Below are 16,324 nucleotides of genomic sequence, written 5' to 3' on the forward strand. Positions count from 1 at the left end.
TTCCTGTTTGTTCTGTTTCTATCTTAAGCAGCATCACTTCCTTCTTCTTCTTCTTCTTCTTCTTCTTCTTAATATTATTGTAATTGGATAATAATTATGTTTTAAAAAATTAAAAGGTGATTGATGATTATCATAAGTTTGGTTATATTTTTCATCTGTAAGGAGTTGTTAAAATTTATAAATATTTAAAATCTATAAAAATCTCATATTTTGAATTTGAATTCCTTACGCAAGATATATATTTAGAATTTTTTTAAGGTGAATATGATTTTTTGTGTATGAGATAATTTATTTAAGATTTATTAATTGTTATTGTGAATTTGTAATATTCTGTATAATTTTTAAAATATTAAAATTATTAAATCAACTATCAAAATTTTAAATTAAATTATTTATAATTTAATATTTTTATAAAATTAAAATTTGTGAGGCCCAATGGGTGGAGCCCATGAGCTGGGTGTAAAGGGCTTGAGTGGAGCCTTTAGACCCATCAGGCGAGCTGTGCTCCCAAAAAAAAAAAAAAAAAATTAGGATAGCCTCGGCTCTATATAAATAAAAATATATTGAAGCCTTCAACTTTTTATTTTAAAAATATTTCTGTTAGTTATTTATTAAATATAATAATAAATCTAAAATTTAAACAAAAATTAAAATTTGCATGTTAAAATTTCATAGTTGCCAGTTTGTATAATCAGTAATTAAGGTGAATGTAAAAAATAAAAAATAAAAATAAAATTACAACTACCAACTGATACCATTTGAAAGCATTTATTTATTTATTTTTATTAACGTGTATAGCTATGGTTAACTTTCTAGTAACAAATTATATATAAGCATATATTTGTGCGCAAATTAAGTTAAATATATATATATATAATAGTTACTGGTTTTAAATAATTGAATTGAAACTGGCATCGCGATCGGATGTTAGACGATGAATTGGTAGTTGGGAGATAGATTTGGGTGCTAAGATCCCTGGCCCAATCGGATGAGGAATGACGAATTTAGGGTTGGAAGGAAGGTATAGGAATAGGAGGGAAGGAAGTTGACAATATGGGATGGGCAAAATCTGAATCTGAATGGATTTGCAATTAATTTAATGTTGCTTATCCCAACAAACAAGAACACATTATTAATTTAACATAAATACAAGATAACAAAACTGAACCCGCCCCAATAAGATCATTATTCAAACAAGAACAAGATGACAAAAGAAGTCGATCGACCTCCGCCATACGAACTTAATTTTATAGAAAATTTAAATACGGACTGACTTGCATGTAATTCAACCACACTACCCAGCAATCCCACAAGTGTGTAAGAAAGAAAGATTATTCAAATCCCACAAACAACTCTTCGGAGTTTTGTCCGTATTAAATTAGTGTAAATCCATGCACCCTCAGAGTCAAATTATTAATCAGTTAACCAGCCTGCAGTTCTTTCTAATCTCTCCAGCGGTTCCTGTAAGGGGATCGATGCTCCCCATTCTCACCACTGCAGCTGTAAAATCACTTGAAAAAGCTTCACTATTACCACTGTAAGTCTTAACAAGTGCATCTTGTGATCCACCGTTGAACAGCTGCTGGTCCGAGTGGAGCAACCCTCGTCGAACCACCAAGTTCTGGTAGTAGGCGTTGTCGAACTGAGTCGGGGTCTGGATGTCGAGCGGAGCCAAGTTGTTATCGCCGCCGGAGGTCGGGCAATTGGCTTGTCGGAGGGCTGCGAAGTTTGGATCAATGTTGGTTTCGTTATATATCCGAGCCCTGAAGTTGGTGCAGCGAGCTTGGCCGATGGTGTGGCTGCCGGAGAGCGCCGTCATGTCCCGGGCAGAGAGGCCTTTGGCGGCGAACAGGGAGATTAGGGTGGAGAGGTTGTCGGATGGGAAAGGGATTTGGGTGTTGGCTGCAGTTAGGCTGGCGGTTCTTGAGTCTCTTCTGCCTAGTTCCACCGTCCATGTTGGCCCTCCCAGCTGCCACCAATTAGTTAATTAATTAACAGATTCAACACATCACTGTCATAACTCCTCAAATCAAATGGGATTTAATTAATTGTCTCTTTAGAGAAAATCAATGGAAAAATCGTAAGTATATATGTATGAGAAACCTATATATTTATTTATAGAAAAACTCACAACTATCATTAGTTGGATTTATTGCATGCCTATATAAATAAAATAATTAAGCTAGCTAGCTAGCTGGGTCCCCTTAATTAATTTTGTATGACCATGATATAATATTTATAAGTACTTAACTCACCAAGACAACCCCATCTCGAGCAGCGAGAGCCAGGATGTCTGCACAGGACACAGTGTTGCTACAGGCAGCTTCCACCTTGGTTTTAATGGCGTCGATCACTTCAAACCCTCTCGCCGAGTTCTTGTTTGGGATAGCGTTCTTCTCGCCGGTGAAGGTGGCCGTGTCGTCCAGCAGAATTGACGCATCGCAGCCCTGAAGAATAATTAAGCATGCCGTGCATTTACACACTTGTAATCAGCGAAAACGAACAGAAACCAAAATCAAATGTGTGTATATATATATGGATTTAATAATGGATATGCATGGATCGAACTGTCAGACACCTGGACGAAGCAATCGTGGAAGAACAGGCGAAGGATGGAGGCGCCCATTCGAGCCTCCTTTTCAACAGCTTCTTCCATGGCGTCTCGTACGATGGTCTGCACATTAGGGCAAGTGGAGGAGTAGAAAGTAGGAGAAAGCTGCGCTCGGCCATGGAAGGCAAGAAGAGTTACAATGACAGATAGTGTGGCCAAGAAGTTGGTAATAGTATCAACGGACGCCATGGCAATATATCTATCTATACGAGCTTAATCAATTGACTGAATATTACTACTGATCTTCTGTTCTGGGTGAGAGACTTGGTTTGCATGGGGTCTTCCTCTTCCATTTATAGAGCCATATTAGTCAGTGCCATGCACATGCACACGGAGAGAGAGAGAGAGAGAGAGAGAGAGAGAGATGTCAGTTAGTGGTGTTGTCGTGGAGACGAGGAGGAAGATGAGAATTCAAACTTCGCTGCTAGCGGGTCTTAATTTGAAGGTCTTAATTTATGCTTAAAAGGGTTTACTTATGATTAATTATACTTAAATTGGATAGAGATAGAAAATTTCAAAGAAGAAGGAAAATCAAACCCATCTATCTTCCAATATGTATATTACTGTATCTCCACCGAATTCATTCGACCACACTTTTTGCTTTTTGACTTTCCTTAGAATTATTATTATATACGTACGTGCCATAGAAGCTATATACCCAATGAGTTGTCTCTCCCTAACACCATTTTCAGCATCAACCATATATCAAGGGTCTATTAGAACCTGCAGCTAGCTTCTTCTTCTTTCTTTTTTTTTTTAATTTTATAACTACTTATGTCTAATTAACATTTTATATTTCTAAAAACATTAGTATTCTATAGTACAAAAATATATATTAATTAAACGTGATTCCTCTAGCTGATTCACAAGTCTCTTGGATGTAGGAATCTCCATTAATTAATATATATGTGCTTGCATATCTAGATCTCGAAGACAGTAATTAATCTTACTATTGATTAATTATTTGGTTAATTTACTCGTGAAAGGAATGTCTACTATCTTTAGAAAAAAAAAATGTTCACACGACTCTAACTAAACCTCATTAAACCTCGAGAACATATCAATTCAATCGCGGATGGCTATAAAATATATATATATATATATATAAATTATTTGCAAGTAAAGAAAGATCACAAGTTTGTCAAGCGAAAAAATAAATTAAAAAAAAAAATAAAACTTAAAGCTTTGTGGAGAAAGTACTGAATGCATTAATCTGAATTAATTCTTCCAGGATGGGGCTACATACATTGACATATATAACACCTTGTGGGTCACCGTGATCATGAATCATATATAATTAATGTTGATATTGAATGGCATAACAATAATAAATAAATAATTTAATTGTGCTTATCTGGTGGAGTGCTAGCAGGGAAGATGACCTTTGTTCTCTTCTCCCCTAATTAAGTTTCAAACTTCCAACTGCACCGAAAGCATGGTAGAATTTTTGTAGATTATATATATATATATATTATCATAATTTTAACACCATTTTATTATAATTAATAATACAGAAAATATAAATACGAGTAGCTAAATTTGGGCACAATTGAGATCAACAATCAATCAAAGACGTTACAAAAGTGTGGTATTAACGTCAATGAAGCACGAAAATAGTTCGGAGATACTATTTTGATGTTTCAGAATTATTTTTGAAATGAAAAATATTTCTCTTTTCAGAATTATTTATACTTGTTCTTTTAAAAAAATACCCATTTTTTTATTTTAATTTTGTATCGAAAATATTTTTCATTTCTATTTTCATACAATAAAATAATTCTAAAGTGGGAGCTGCCAGCAGTCTCCATTATATATTCTATCGGTATATGACTTTTCTTCGTATTTTATTGCGCGTGCATACTATGCATTTTAATACTTAATTTATTATTACTTTCTTGGGATTGTTGGTTGGTTTCAACTTTGAAAGGCAGACAGACTCAAATTAAATTAATTAGGTGAGTCCTCAAATTTAGAAAAAAAAAATAATATTGATATATAGGCACGTGGTCTTAACAAAATGGTTAATAAAACATTAAAGTTTTGACAGCTATTATACAATACAGTTTTAAATCAGAAAAGAAAATCCCATTTTATACTCCTAAGCTAAGTCTCACTTCCTCGCAACTTCTCTCTAGAAGTTTTCTTTTTGTTTTTTTTTTCTTGTCTTTCTCTGCAAGATAAATAATTAGATGATTTAATCATATAAAAAAATAATGTTTGATGAAAACTAAACGAAATACGATAAAATTTAATAAGAGAAGTAGACAAAAACTCAAAAAAATTAAAGAAAAAATTTGATTGGTGCGAAGTTCTCTTAAGTATAATATTAGTTATGATGGTTTTATCAAATGACATATATATTACAATTCGGAATATATTTTTGGGCAAAAACAAAATGGGATTAGATCAACACCAAAGAACACTCTGTATAAAATTAGTTTCATATTATATATTTTTGTCTCGTTCATGAGATTAGACTTTATAGGACTAATATTTAATATTTCATTAGTTATAGTATAAATAAGAGTCATCCAAATTAATTACTATAAATAATTTTTCACAAACTACAATGACAATATCATTAATCATTTTGTCTTACTTCACATGAGAATTGTAGAAGGCCACTTAAGTGTTATGTCAAATGCAACATTTGACTAAGACTTTTAAACCATGGTCGGGCTTATTCCCACTATTGCTTGTCATGTTGAGGACAATTTTAATTGTTATTCTTTGCAAGTAGAGTTGGAAAGAAAATTTTAGGTTAAATCCACTAAATTCACTTTATAATTTATAATATTTTATTTTATTGAGAATCTTCTTTGATATTATTTTCCAGTCAAAAAAATTAGATATACATATATAGAGAATAAAAAAAGGATCAGAGTGACTCAATTAATCTTAAATAATTACACATAATTCTATTATTATAATTAATTAAAAATAAAAATACAAACCTTACTCTTAAATGGAAGATAGTATTGCCAATTAATGATTTGAGAGGAAAAATAGAGGGAAAAAAGAGGAAAAAAAGGAAAATGTAATTACTAACCCTAATTAATCAATTTATAAGCCCAAGTAAAATCTCAATTTAAATCCATAAAATTGCAAAGCAAATCAGTCCATAACCTAAGCTAAATTTAGTTCAATTTTGGATCACATAATCAAATTAATCACCAGTTTAGTAAAATCATTAAATCATTGAAATAAAGTAATTTTCAATTTTAGAAATTAGAAGCACAATGTAGTATCTGAAAATTCAATTAAAAATTGTATCTGTGGAGGAAAAATAAAAATAAAAAAAAACTTAAAGAATTGTGTGCTTGAAATTTGAATTAAAAAATGATATTTACTAAGGGTTTTGAGATCGGTTTGCTTTCATAATTTAAAGATAAATTAGAGACTAATTTGTTTTGTGATTGAAATATGAATTGTATTTCACTTAGATTATATATGGACTAATTGAGATTTACACCTATTTGGAGATAAATTGAGATTTTGCTTGATTTAGGGACTTATTAGGGTTAGTAGTTACATTTTCTCACTTTTTTTCTCTATTTTTTTTCTCTCAAATCATCAATTGGTGTCACTTTCCTGATTTAAAGATAAGTTAGGTATTTTTATTTTTAATAATTTGTAATTATAAAATTGTGTGTAATTATTTAAAATTAATTGAGATGTCGTAATTATTTTTTTAACATACAAATCTAATTTTGTCAGTTGAAAAATGGTATCAATGAGAGTTTTGGTCAAAAATAAAATTACAAAGAGATTAAGTGTTCTAAAATGTAAACTTTCATCAACTTTAGTGAATTTTAACTAACATTTTATTAATGATTAGCAATAATCCAGGCCTCACCTTTGAAAATGACAATTATTACCCTGTAATTTTATCTACTCTTCCTTACGAGATGCCTGCAGGATAGTTTCATAAATATCTGATATGACTCATACAATAATTAACGTAGATATATAGACTAACTCTTATACAATGATTGACGTAGATATACATTTAAACACAAACTTAGCCAACAGAAATATACTGATGAAGGGAAAGTCTTTGTCTCTAGCTAGCTATTTAGGTATTTTATCCATCCCCAACACGAGTTACTGTACTCTTAAAGCTATCTTATTTTCAAGATGATATGATTTGGGGAAAAAAGTCGAATTCATGGATACGGATATACATAGGGCAGAAGATTAAAAAAAAATTAATATTAAGATAATTATACTTGGAAATAGTTATTCGATGGGCTGGCGTTGTGAGGATACTGTGAAAGAGGTGAGGTCATACTGTCTCTCCTTTTCCATCACTTCCTGTTTTACTTTCAACTCCCTCGCTCTTTTCTGGTTTGGTAACATCAGAGATCTAACAATTTTGATCTTTGCAAACCAATTGCTACAACCCTAATGTGATTTCACAATAAGCATACCCTATCATGAAATCACTATGGTTTTTAAGCACTGGTTCAGGGACCACGACAATGGGACAATGGAGGTGACGGTAGGTCGATTTCTCTCTATCTCTCCTCTCTCTCTCCATTGCATGGTGGGGCTTCACCATAAGCCCATCATTTGCGACCTTGAAGCACAGAAATGGCTTGGAGATGCTGTTTCGACATTTCTGAACCGTTTTCCATTTCAAAAATGAAAAAAACTGTTTGAAATATTTTTTGAGTTGTTTCTATAATTTGCAAAACGTTCTGGAGCCATTTCACAAATTACATAAAATGACTGGAAATGGATTTCCATTGACGAAGTTCACGAATCCCAATGTCCGTTCCCTCTCTTTTCAGTCTTCTTCTTCTTATTTTTGTCCTTCCAATGTGTGAGCGGAAGATCAACAAAACAAGATGTTAACGCAATATAATCAAAAAATTGAATCAAACAAAAAATACACAAAGTATTAAAGAGCTCCCTCTAGCAATCACGATTAACGCAATCAAGGCTCAAATTTGGGCAACAATCACCACCTAAACAACTACAAGAATAAGGCCACCAAGCCCTAATGAAAACCCAGCCCTGAACCACCCAAATTGTCCCTTTCCTCGGCCAAAAATCGAAAACCTCTTGCCAATAGAAAGCTCTATACGAGGTAAAGTCCACAAAGGAACAAGAATCACGAAGATAGAGCGAGAAGCAAGAATCATATCAATCATAAAAGCTTACCTCCCAAAGGTCGGACATACCAAATATATAGAGGAAGAAAAATGACTAGGAATGTTCCAAGAATGGCATGAAAATCACCGCACAAACCAGTAAGGAAGCAAATCAGCAAGGAAAGTCGATGAATGAGGAAAAATTGGCGCCGACAAGAGGAAAGGAAGAAAGAAAGAGTTAAGTCTCCAAATGAGACAAGAGGAATAAATATGAGGCAGTCAGGGCATCCAACAAATGGACTGTAACATAGGCCACACAGAAAATGGGTTTGCACAAAGCAAATGGCTTAGGCTTCTCCATCTCTTAAGCAAATGGGCTAAGGCTTATTTCTCCTCTAATTAAAGAGATGGTAAATGGGCTAATGGCTTGACTTCTAATTTTGGCTGCTAGTAAGTGGTGATTATGGGTTAATACTTCAACCACGGGCTGAAGCCTATGAAGATTATACTTGCCCGAAATATCGTCACTGCTTTGGACCTTATTTGGAAACACAATTAATTTAACAAATAAATCTTTTGAAGACATTTCTTTTGAAGACCAATTGATTCAACAAATAAATCTTACAGGGTCATTTTTGTTAGTACCCTCCTTAACCTTATAAATCCATTTACATCCTACAATGGACTTGTCTTTAGGTTTTGACACTAATTCTCACGTTTGGTTTTAGAGAGAGAACTCATCTCTTCTTTCATTGCTTCTTCCAACTCCTTAGAGTATTTACTTCTAATGGCCTCCTCATATGTATTTGGCTTATTGTTAACTAGCTCTTGGTAGTTAGCATAGGTTACATCAAAATCTTTTAACCTTTGAGGTAATCTTCGAGATCTCCTTTCTCTATCTCAGGCTAACTAGTTGGCTTTGATTCTCCATCTCACTCAAGGTGGAAGAAATGAGGATACTCAATTTACTTGACTCCTTTAAGGTATCCAAGAAAAACACATTTTCTAGCTCTAGGTTCGAGTTTTCCCACCATATCTCATTTAATCATTTTTAATATACCTCACTTTGATCATAATTGTCTCTTTATGATATCTCTCATTTTCCTTTTGTTTGCCCTTCTCGGCATAACAAACCTTAATGAAGTTTTCGATTTTTCCACAACTACACTTCTTACCCTTCCCTCGGGTTTCAGATCTCGCTTTCTTCTTGCCTACCTCCCTCTTGCTTCCTAAATTGAGGTCTGCACCTCATCATGTGAATCTCACTATATTTTCTCTCACTCATTAATTCCATTTCCTTACTCCTAAGAGAATCTATAACAATTTCAAGGGTTAACGTGTCCCTACTATACTTAATGACATTTTTAATTCTTTTATAAATATCAAGAATGGCATTTAACAAAATAATTGTCTTGTATTCCTTTAACACTGTTTCACCACAATTTGTGATATCTTATACTAACTTATTAAAGACATCTAAATTATCATCTAACTTTTTAGATGGGTCAATTTTAAAGTTGAAAAAACTTTCAAGTAAGAAAAGTTTATTTGGAGTGGATTTTTTCACATAGAATTTTTCAAGCTTTTCCCAAAGCTCTTTTGTGGTTTCTAATTTACCAACCTTTCTTAAAATTGAATCAGAGAGGTGCAATATTATGGGTGTGTAAGCAAGTTCATCAAATTCTGTATTTTGTTCAGCTGTGTTAGTTTTAGGAAATTTGCCATCAATGGCTTTTGAAACCTTTTGTTGAACTAAAATTCCTTTCATTTTTTATTGCCAAATAAAAAAATCACATTTTCCATTGAAAACACCCAATTCAAAATGTGTAGCCATGTTCATGAAAAATATGCACAAAAATATGCACAACACAATAATGCAACCTATAAAAAGGACTAAGAAACATAAAATTTCAACCCAAATAACTAGGTAGCCAATTCACAAAAAATAACTTCAATTAGGGCAGATTTTGAAGCAACAATCAACTAACACAGATTTACTTGCAGAAAATTAAAAGCACTTAGCAGTTAATAATCACAAGTAAAAAACACAGTAAATTTTTGAAACAATACATATTTTACCAACAGGAATCAGATCCAAGATCTGAAATAGAAAAACGGGTTGGATTTGAAGACTACTCCAGTTGCTAGCTAGAACCCATGTTCCTTTTTTCAATTTTTAGTTTTTTTATTTTGTTTAGTTTAAAAACTAATTTAATTTAATTTAAATTAATTTTGGATTTGAATTAATGCTGAAAAAAGGAAAAACCATAAAAACCCTTAACTCGATCAATTTTAAAATAAAAGATTTTTTTCTACAAATTAATGACCCATATCACAAGACATTTTAAAACAATTTACCTTAACAAGTTATATTACACAATGCCTTATAAAAAATATACCCCTATATATTGTTTGACCTAATTTTATATAATTTCTTATATTATAAAATAAAATGACAAAAACCACTCATATTAGTTAAAATTAGGATACCTCAAATTAATTGCTTTCCTCACTTATTGAACAAAAATAATAAATAAAATAATATAAAAAAATTAATAAACAAAAGAGAAAAAAACTAAGCTAAGGGACCTAAAAAGTCTCCTGAGCAAAGGAGATGAGAATCTCCAAGAGACCTCACTATATCGACCCTCTAAGCTACCCCTTAGGAGAGAGCCAAACCCCTCCCCCCGCCCCCCTACATCGGCCCTCTAAGCTACCTTTTAGGAGAGTCAAACCCCTCTCCCCCTACATTGGCCCTCTAAGCTCTAAGCTACCTTTTAGGAGAGTCAAACCCCCCCTCCCCTCTTGACTATGTCATCTAGGTGATCAAATACGAGGTATCCCACGAAGAATTAAACATGTTGTTTTACCTTTAATATCCATTTTAAAAATCTCTCAACAGATAAGTCTTATTTAATAAAGGGAGGAATTCATAATTATCTTGAATCAAATACACAAAATCGTTTTTATTTCTTTTATAAAAAAAAAATCATTTTTAACTATTCAAATAAACTAATTACACTCTATAACCATTTTTATGTAAGATATCAAAAATACTCTTAATAAGATTTTAAAATAGAAAACCCACATTGCCCTTAGTCTCATTTACCAAAATACACTTGTCTCTTTCATATAACATTTCCTCTCTCTCCTTTTCCAACATTCACGTTACTCTCTTTCTTTCCATTGTCAAACTATCCAAACTCAGTCATTCTTCATATATTCAATCTTTTTACTTGTTGGGTCATTCAACCTTCTTCATCAATCGCAACAACCTCATTGAAGTCCCGTTCAACAAGTTTCTTTATCTCCAGCAAACAATTTCACTCAATCTCAAGCTATTGATTTGATTTCTAGTTGTTTTATTTTTTAAAATAATTTTTGTGTTCATATTGCTTATTAAGGCTGTGTAGAAATGATTGTGGTTGTGAGCATAACATATTTTGGTAGATATCATTCCAAATCTATACTAATTTGCATGAATTTTATTTTTTGAAACTGTATATCGTTATCGGGTTTTGTGGACCACAAAACCCGATATGGTTTTATATATTATTTTTAAAATAATATGAGAATTTTGTTAAATAATTTGATGTATATAAAATATGAGTAAAATAATATAAAATATTTAATATGTATATATAATTTTACATATTCTTTAACAAAATTTGACTTCTTAAGTATTTGCACCTAAATGTGTTATGTTAAAATCCTCCATTGGACAAAAAAAAAAAAAAAAAACCTAAAATTTAAAAGCAGGTTTAGTGGGCAACAAAACCTGGTCATCAGGTTTGGTTGCCCACTAAACTCGGTGACCAAGTTTGGTGGAAAACCAAACCCGGTGGATGGATTTTATTTCCCACTAAACCCAGTTTTAAATTTTCTTATTTTTTCTATAAATTAGTGGGTTTCATTAGCACTAAAATGATGTCTTTTTATGATTCTCGAGTTAATTGAATATATAAATCACAATAAACAGTAATAACTTTGATTTAGTGTGTGTGGTCAATATCAACACAACCAATGCATGATCAAGTCAAGTGTTCTAACTACTAACAACATCAAGATGATGTAATGATAATAATAATAAATTTATCCAACAATAAAAGTATAATTTTTAAACAGTAATCTCTTATAGGACTATCGCATAACTTGAAATAAACAAATGGACAAAAAAAAAAAAAAAAAAAAGCCCAAAATCTAAAATCGAGTTTAACAGGCAAAAAAATCTGGACCAAGTTTGGTTACCCACCAAACCCGATGACTGGGTTACGATTCTCAGGTTAATTGAATGTATAAATCATAACAAACAACAATATCTTTGACTTGGTGTGTGATCAATATCGACAAAACTAATGCATGATCAAGTGTTTTAACAAATAACAAAACCAAGATGATATAAAGATAATAATAATAAATTTATCCAAAACTAAAAGTGTAATTTTTAAACAATAATATCTTTTTGGGACTATCATGTAACTTAAAAAAAATCAATGGACAAAAAAAAAAAAAAAAAACCCTAAAGTTTAAAATCGAGTTTAGTGGGTAACAAAACTTGATCATCGAGTTTGGTTGCCCACTGGACCGTCCGAGCTCAATCTCCGCCCAACTTGATCTCTTTTTTGGACCCAGCTTTAGCCTAGCACCAGCCTACCACGACATCATTGCAAACCCATTGGATATCCGCACAACCGTCTCAAATCTCATCCTCATTAATGACGGATCTCATCCACATTAATGAGGGTCATGTCGTCACCATGCTACCACCTGGGAACCACCACCGGCGCCGAATAGCCAATCCCATCACCTTCAAACACACGTTCTCATGCATGCAGGAGAACATCTCCTCATTCTATATCAATCAGCTCTCTTCAAAGTCAAGGTATGTTCTTATCTCTGACCTACTGATATACTGTCTCATTTTACTCTACTACTCACTAGATCGTTGGAGTGCTTAGAAGTGCCAGCCGCCCCCCAGATGGACTCGTCACCGGAGCCCACGCCTCGCCTCCAATCGTCCTCCTTTGGTTAGGAAGGAACACCCACAAAACATGATGACCGAGTTTGGTGGAAAACCAAACCTGGTGACTAGGTTTTGTTTCCCACTAAACCCGGTTTTAAATTTTTTTTTATTTTTCTTATAATTAACTTAGTGGGTTCCATTAGCACTAAAATGATGTCTCTTACTTCTTTTTAACTCATTTGGAGCATGAAATTGGCCGATTTTGACAGCATTTTGGATCACATAATCATTAAATTTAGTTCAATTTTGGATCACATAATCAAATTAATCAACAGTTTAGTAAAATCATTAAATCATTGAAATAAATAAATTTTCAATTTTAGAAATTAGAACCACAATATAGTATCCGAAAATTCAATTAAAAATTGTATATGTGGAGGAATTTTTTTTTTTAAAAAAAAAAACTTAAAGATATTGTGTGCTTGACAATATTTGAATTAAAAACGATATTTACCAAGTGTTTTGAGATCAGTTTGCTTTCATAATTTAAAGATAAATTGGAGACTGATTTGTTTTGTGATTCAAAGATGAATTGTATTTCACTTAGATTATGGACTAGTTGAGATTTACACCTATTTGGAGATAAATTGAGATTTTGTTTGATTTAGGGACTTATTAAGGTTAGTAGTTACATTTTCTCACTTTTTTTTTCTATTTTTTTTTCTCTCAAATCATCAATTGGTGCCACTTTCCTGATTTAAAAATAAGTTAGGTATTTTTATTTTTAATAATTTGTAATCATAAAATTGTGTGTAATTATTTAAAATTAATTGAGATATCGTAATTATTGTTTTAACATACAAATCTAAATTTTTCAGTTGAAAAATGGTATCAATGAGAGTTCTGGATCAAAAATAAAATTACAGAGAGATTAAGTGTTCAAAAATAAAATTACAGAGAGATTAAGTGTTCTAAAATGGAAACTTTCATCAACTTTAGTGAATTTTAAATAAAATTTTATTAATGATTAGCAATCATCCTGGCGTCACCTTTGAAAATGACAATTATTACCCTGTAATTTTATCTACTTTTCCTTACGAGATGCCTGTATAGCTTCATAAATATCTCATATGACTCAATACAATAATTAACGTAGATCTATAGACTAACTCTTAAACAATGATTAACGTAGATATACATGTAAACTCAAACTCAGCCAAAAGAATTATAGATGAAGGGAAAGTCTTTGTCTCTAGCTAGCTATTTAGGTATTTTATCCATCCCCAACACGAGTTATTGTACTCTTAAAGTTATCTTATTTTCAAGATGATATGATTTGGGGAAAAAAGTCGAATTCATGGATACGGATATACATAGGGCAGAAGATTAAAAAAAAAAAATAATATTAAGATAATTATACTTGGAAATAGTTATTCGATGGGCTGGCGTTGTGAGGATACTGTGAAAGAGGTGAGGTCATGCTGTCTCTCCTTTTCCATCACTTCCTGTTTTACTTTCATCTCCCTTGCTCCTTTCTGGTTTGGTAACATCAGAGATCTAACAACTTTCATCTTTGCAAACCAATTGCTACAACCCTATTGTGATTTCACAATAAGTAAACCCTATCATGAAATCACTATGGTTTTTAAGCACTGGTTCAGGGACCACGAAAATGGGACAATGGAGGTGACAGTAGGTCGATTTCTCTCTATCTCTCTTCTCTCTTTCCATTTCACAATGGGGCTTCACCATAAGCTCATCATTTGCAACCTTGAAGCACAGAAATGGCTTGGAGATGCTGTTTTGACATTTCTGAACCGTTTTCCATTTCAAAAATGAAAAAAATTGTCTGAAATATTTTTTGAGCTATTTCTGTAATTTGCGAAATGTTCTAGGGCCATTCCACAAATTACATAAAATGACTGGAAATGGATTTTCATTGATGAAGTTCACGAATCCCAATGTTCGTTCCCTCTCTTTTCAGTCTTCTTCTTCTTTTTTTTTCTTCGTCCAATGTGTGAGCAAAAGATCTACAAAACAAGAAGTTAACGCAATATAATCGAAAAATAAAATCAAACAAAAAATACACAAAGTATTAAAAAGCTCCCTTTGGCAATCACGATTAAAGCATTCAAAGCTCAGATCTAGGCAACAATCACTACTTAGGCAACTCCAAGAATAAGGCCACCAAGCCCCAATGAAAACCCAGCCCTGAACCACCCAAATTGCCCCTTTCTCTCGGCTAAAATCCGAAAGCCTCTTGCCAACAGAAAGCTCTACACGAGGTAGAGTCCACAAAGGAACAAGAATCACGAAGATAGAACGAGAAGCAAGAATCATATCAATCGTAAAAGCTTACCTCCCAAAGATTGGACATACCGAATACATAGAAGAAGAAAAACTATGAGAAGCGTTCCAAGAATGGCAAGAAAATCACCTCACAAACCAGTAAGAAAGCAAATCAGCAAGGAGATGACGCACAAAATAGCAAGGAAAGTCGATGAATGAGAAAAAATTGGCACCGACAAGAGGAGAGGAAGAGAGAAAGTGTAATGACCCGTTTATTTGAATTAATGTGAATTTGGGAGTAGGGAATTAATTGGAGAAAAAAATTAAAATTTATCAAGTGAGTTTTGGTAATTATTTGAAATTATTTGAGGTGGTTATGGAATATTTGAGGATTTAAGGGAAAATAATAGTTTATGTTATTTTGAGGAAATAGGTAATTAATTATTTTGTTTGAAAGTATTTATGGAAATAAGAAAAGATTAAAATAAATTAATTTGGGGTTAAAGTGTAATTTTGGAAAGTGAAAATACCTTAAAAATAATTTGTGCAATTTATACACCAAGGGGGTGTCTAGAGTAGGTGGTTGATGTGCGCATGTGCAGGTGGGGAGACCGGGTTCGAGCCTTGCTAGAAGGCAAGGCAAGCTGGGAATTTTTATTCCCAGCCAGGTAGGCACCAATGGCGTCGTTTCAAGGTGCCCGCGCGCAGCCATCATTACAAGAAAATGAGTGTTTAGTGACGGAATTTTCGTCGTTAATTTTTTTAAATATTTTTTTAATTTGGTGATGGAATTAGTAACGGACAACCCGTCACTAAATTTAGCGACGGACAGGCCGTGGCTAAAAAATGAAAGAAATTAAAAAGAAAAATTAAAATTTAGCGACGGTGCCAAATCCGTTGCTAAAAAATAAAAGAAATAAAAAAAAATTAAATTAAAATTAAAATTTAGCGACAGAGCCAAATTCGTATCTAAAAAATAAAAGAAATTACAAAAAAATTAAAATTTAGCGATGGGGATAAATCCGTCGCTAAAAAATAAAAGAAATGAAAAAAAAATTAAAATTTAGCTAGGGGCCAAGCCCATCGCTAAAAAATAAAAGAAATTAAAGAAAAATTTAAAAAAATTAAAATTTAGCGACTGGGACAAACCTGTCCTAAAAAATAAAAGAAATTAAAAAAAATTTAAATTTAGCGACGGGGACAAACCCGTCACTAAAAAATAAAATAAATTAAAAAAAATTCAAATTAAAATTAAAATTTAGCAATGGGTCAAATCTGTCGTGAAAAAATAAAAGAAATTATAAAAAAATTCAAATTTAAATTAAAATTTAGCGACGGGGACAAATTCGTCACTAAAAAATAATA

General features: G+C 32.3%; 2 protein-coding genes across 2 annotated transcripts in view; both read right to left on the bottom strand.

Annotated features, from left to right (window-relative positions):
• Positions 1–1,159: 1,159 nt before the first annotated feature.
• Positions 1,160–2,885, bottom strand: LOC127791917 (peroxidase P7-like). Its single transcript, XM_052322096.1, has 3 exons — positions 2,579–2,885; positions 2,256–2,447; positions 1,160–1,969 (listed from the first exon to the last, which is right to left on the bottom strand). The coding sequence occupies exons 1-3, from the start codon at positions 2,798–2,800 to the stop codon at positions 1,418–1,420; spliced, it is 966 nt and encodes a 321-aa protein (XP_052178056.1). The 5' UTR covers positions 2,801–2,885; the 3' UTR covers positions 1,160–1,417.
• Positions 1,160–16,324, bottom strand: part of LOC127791916 (peroxidase P7-like) — a 76,078-nt gene continuing 60,913 nt past the window's right edge. The window contains exon 4 of the transcript XR_008021027.1: positions 1,160–1,226. The gene's annotated coding sequence lies outside the window, so the exon portion shown is untranslated. The remainder of the gene's footprint in view (positions 1,227–16,324) is intronic.

The sequence above is a fragment of the Diospyros lotus genome, chromosome 15 (assembly GCF_014633365.1).
Source record: "Diospyros lotus cultivar Yz01 chromosome 15, ASM1463336v1, whole genome shotgun sequence".
Lineage (NCBI taxonomy): Eukaryota > Viridiplantae > Streptophyta > Magnoliopsida > Ericales > Ebenaceae > Diospyros > Diospyros lotus.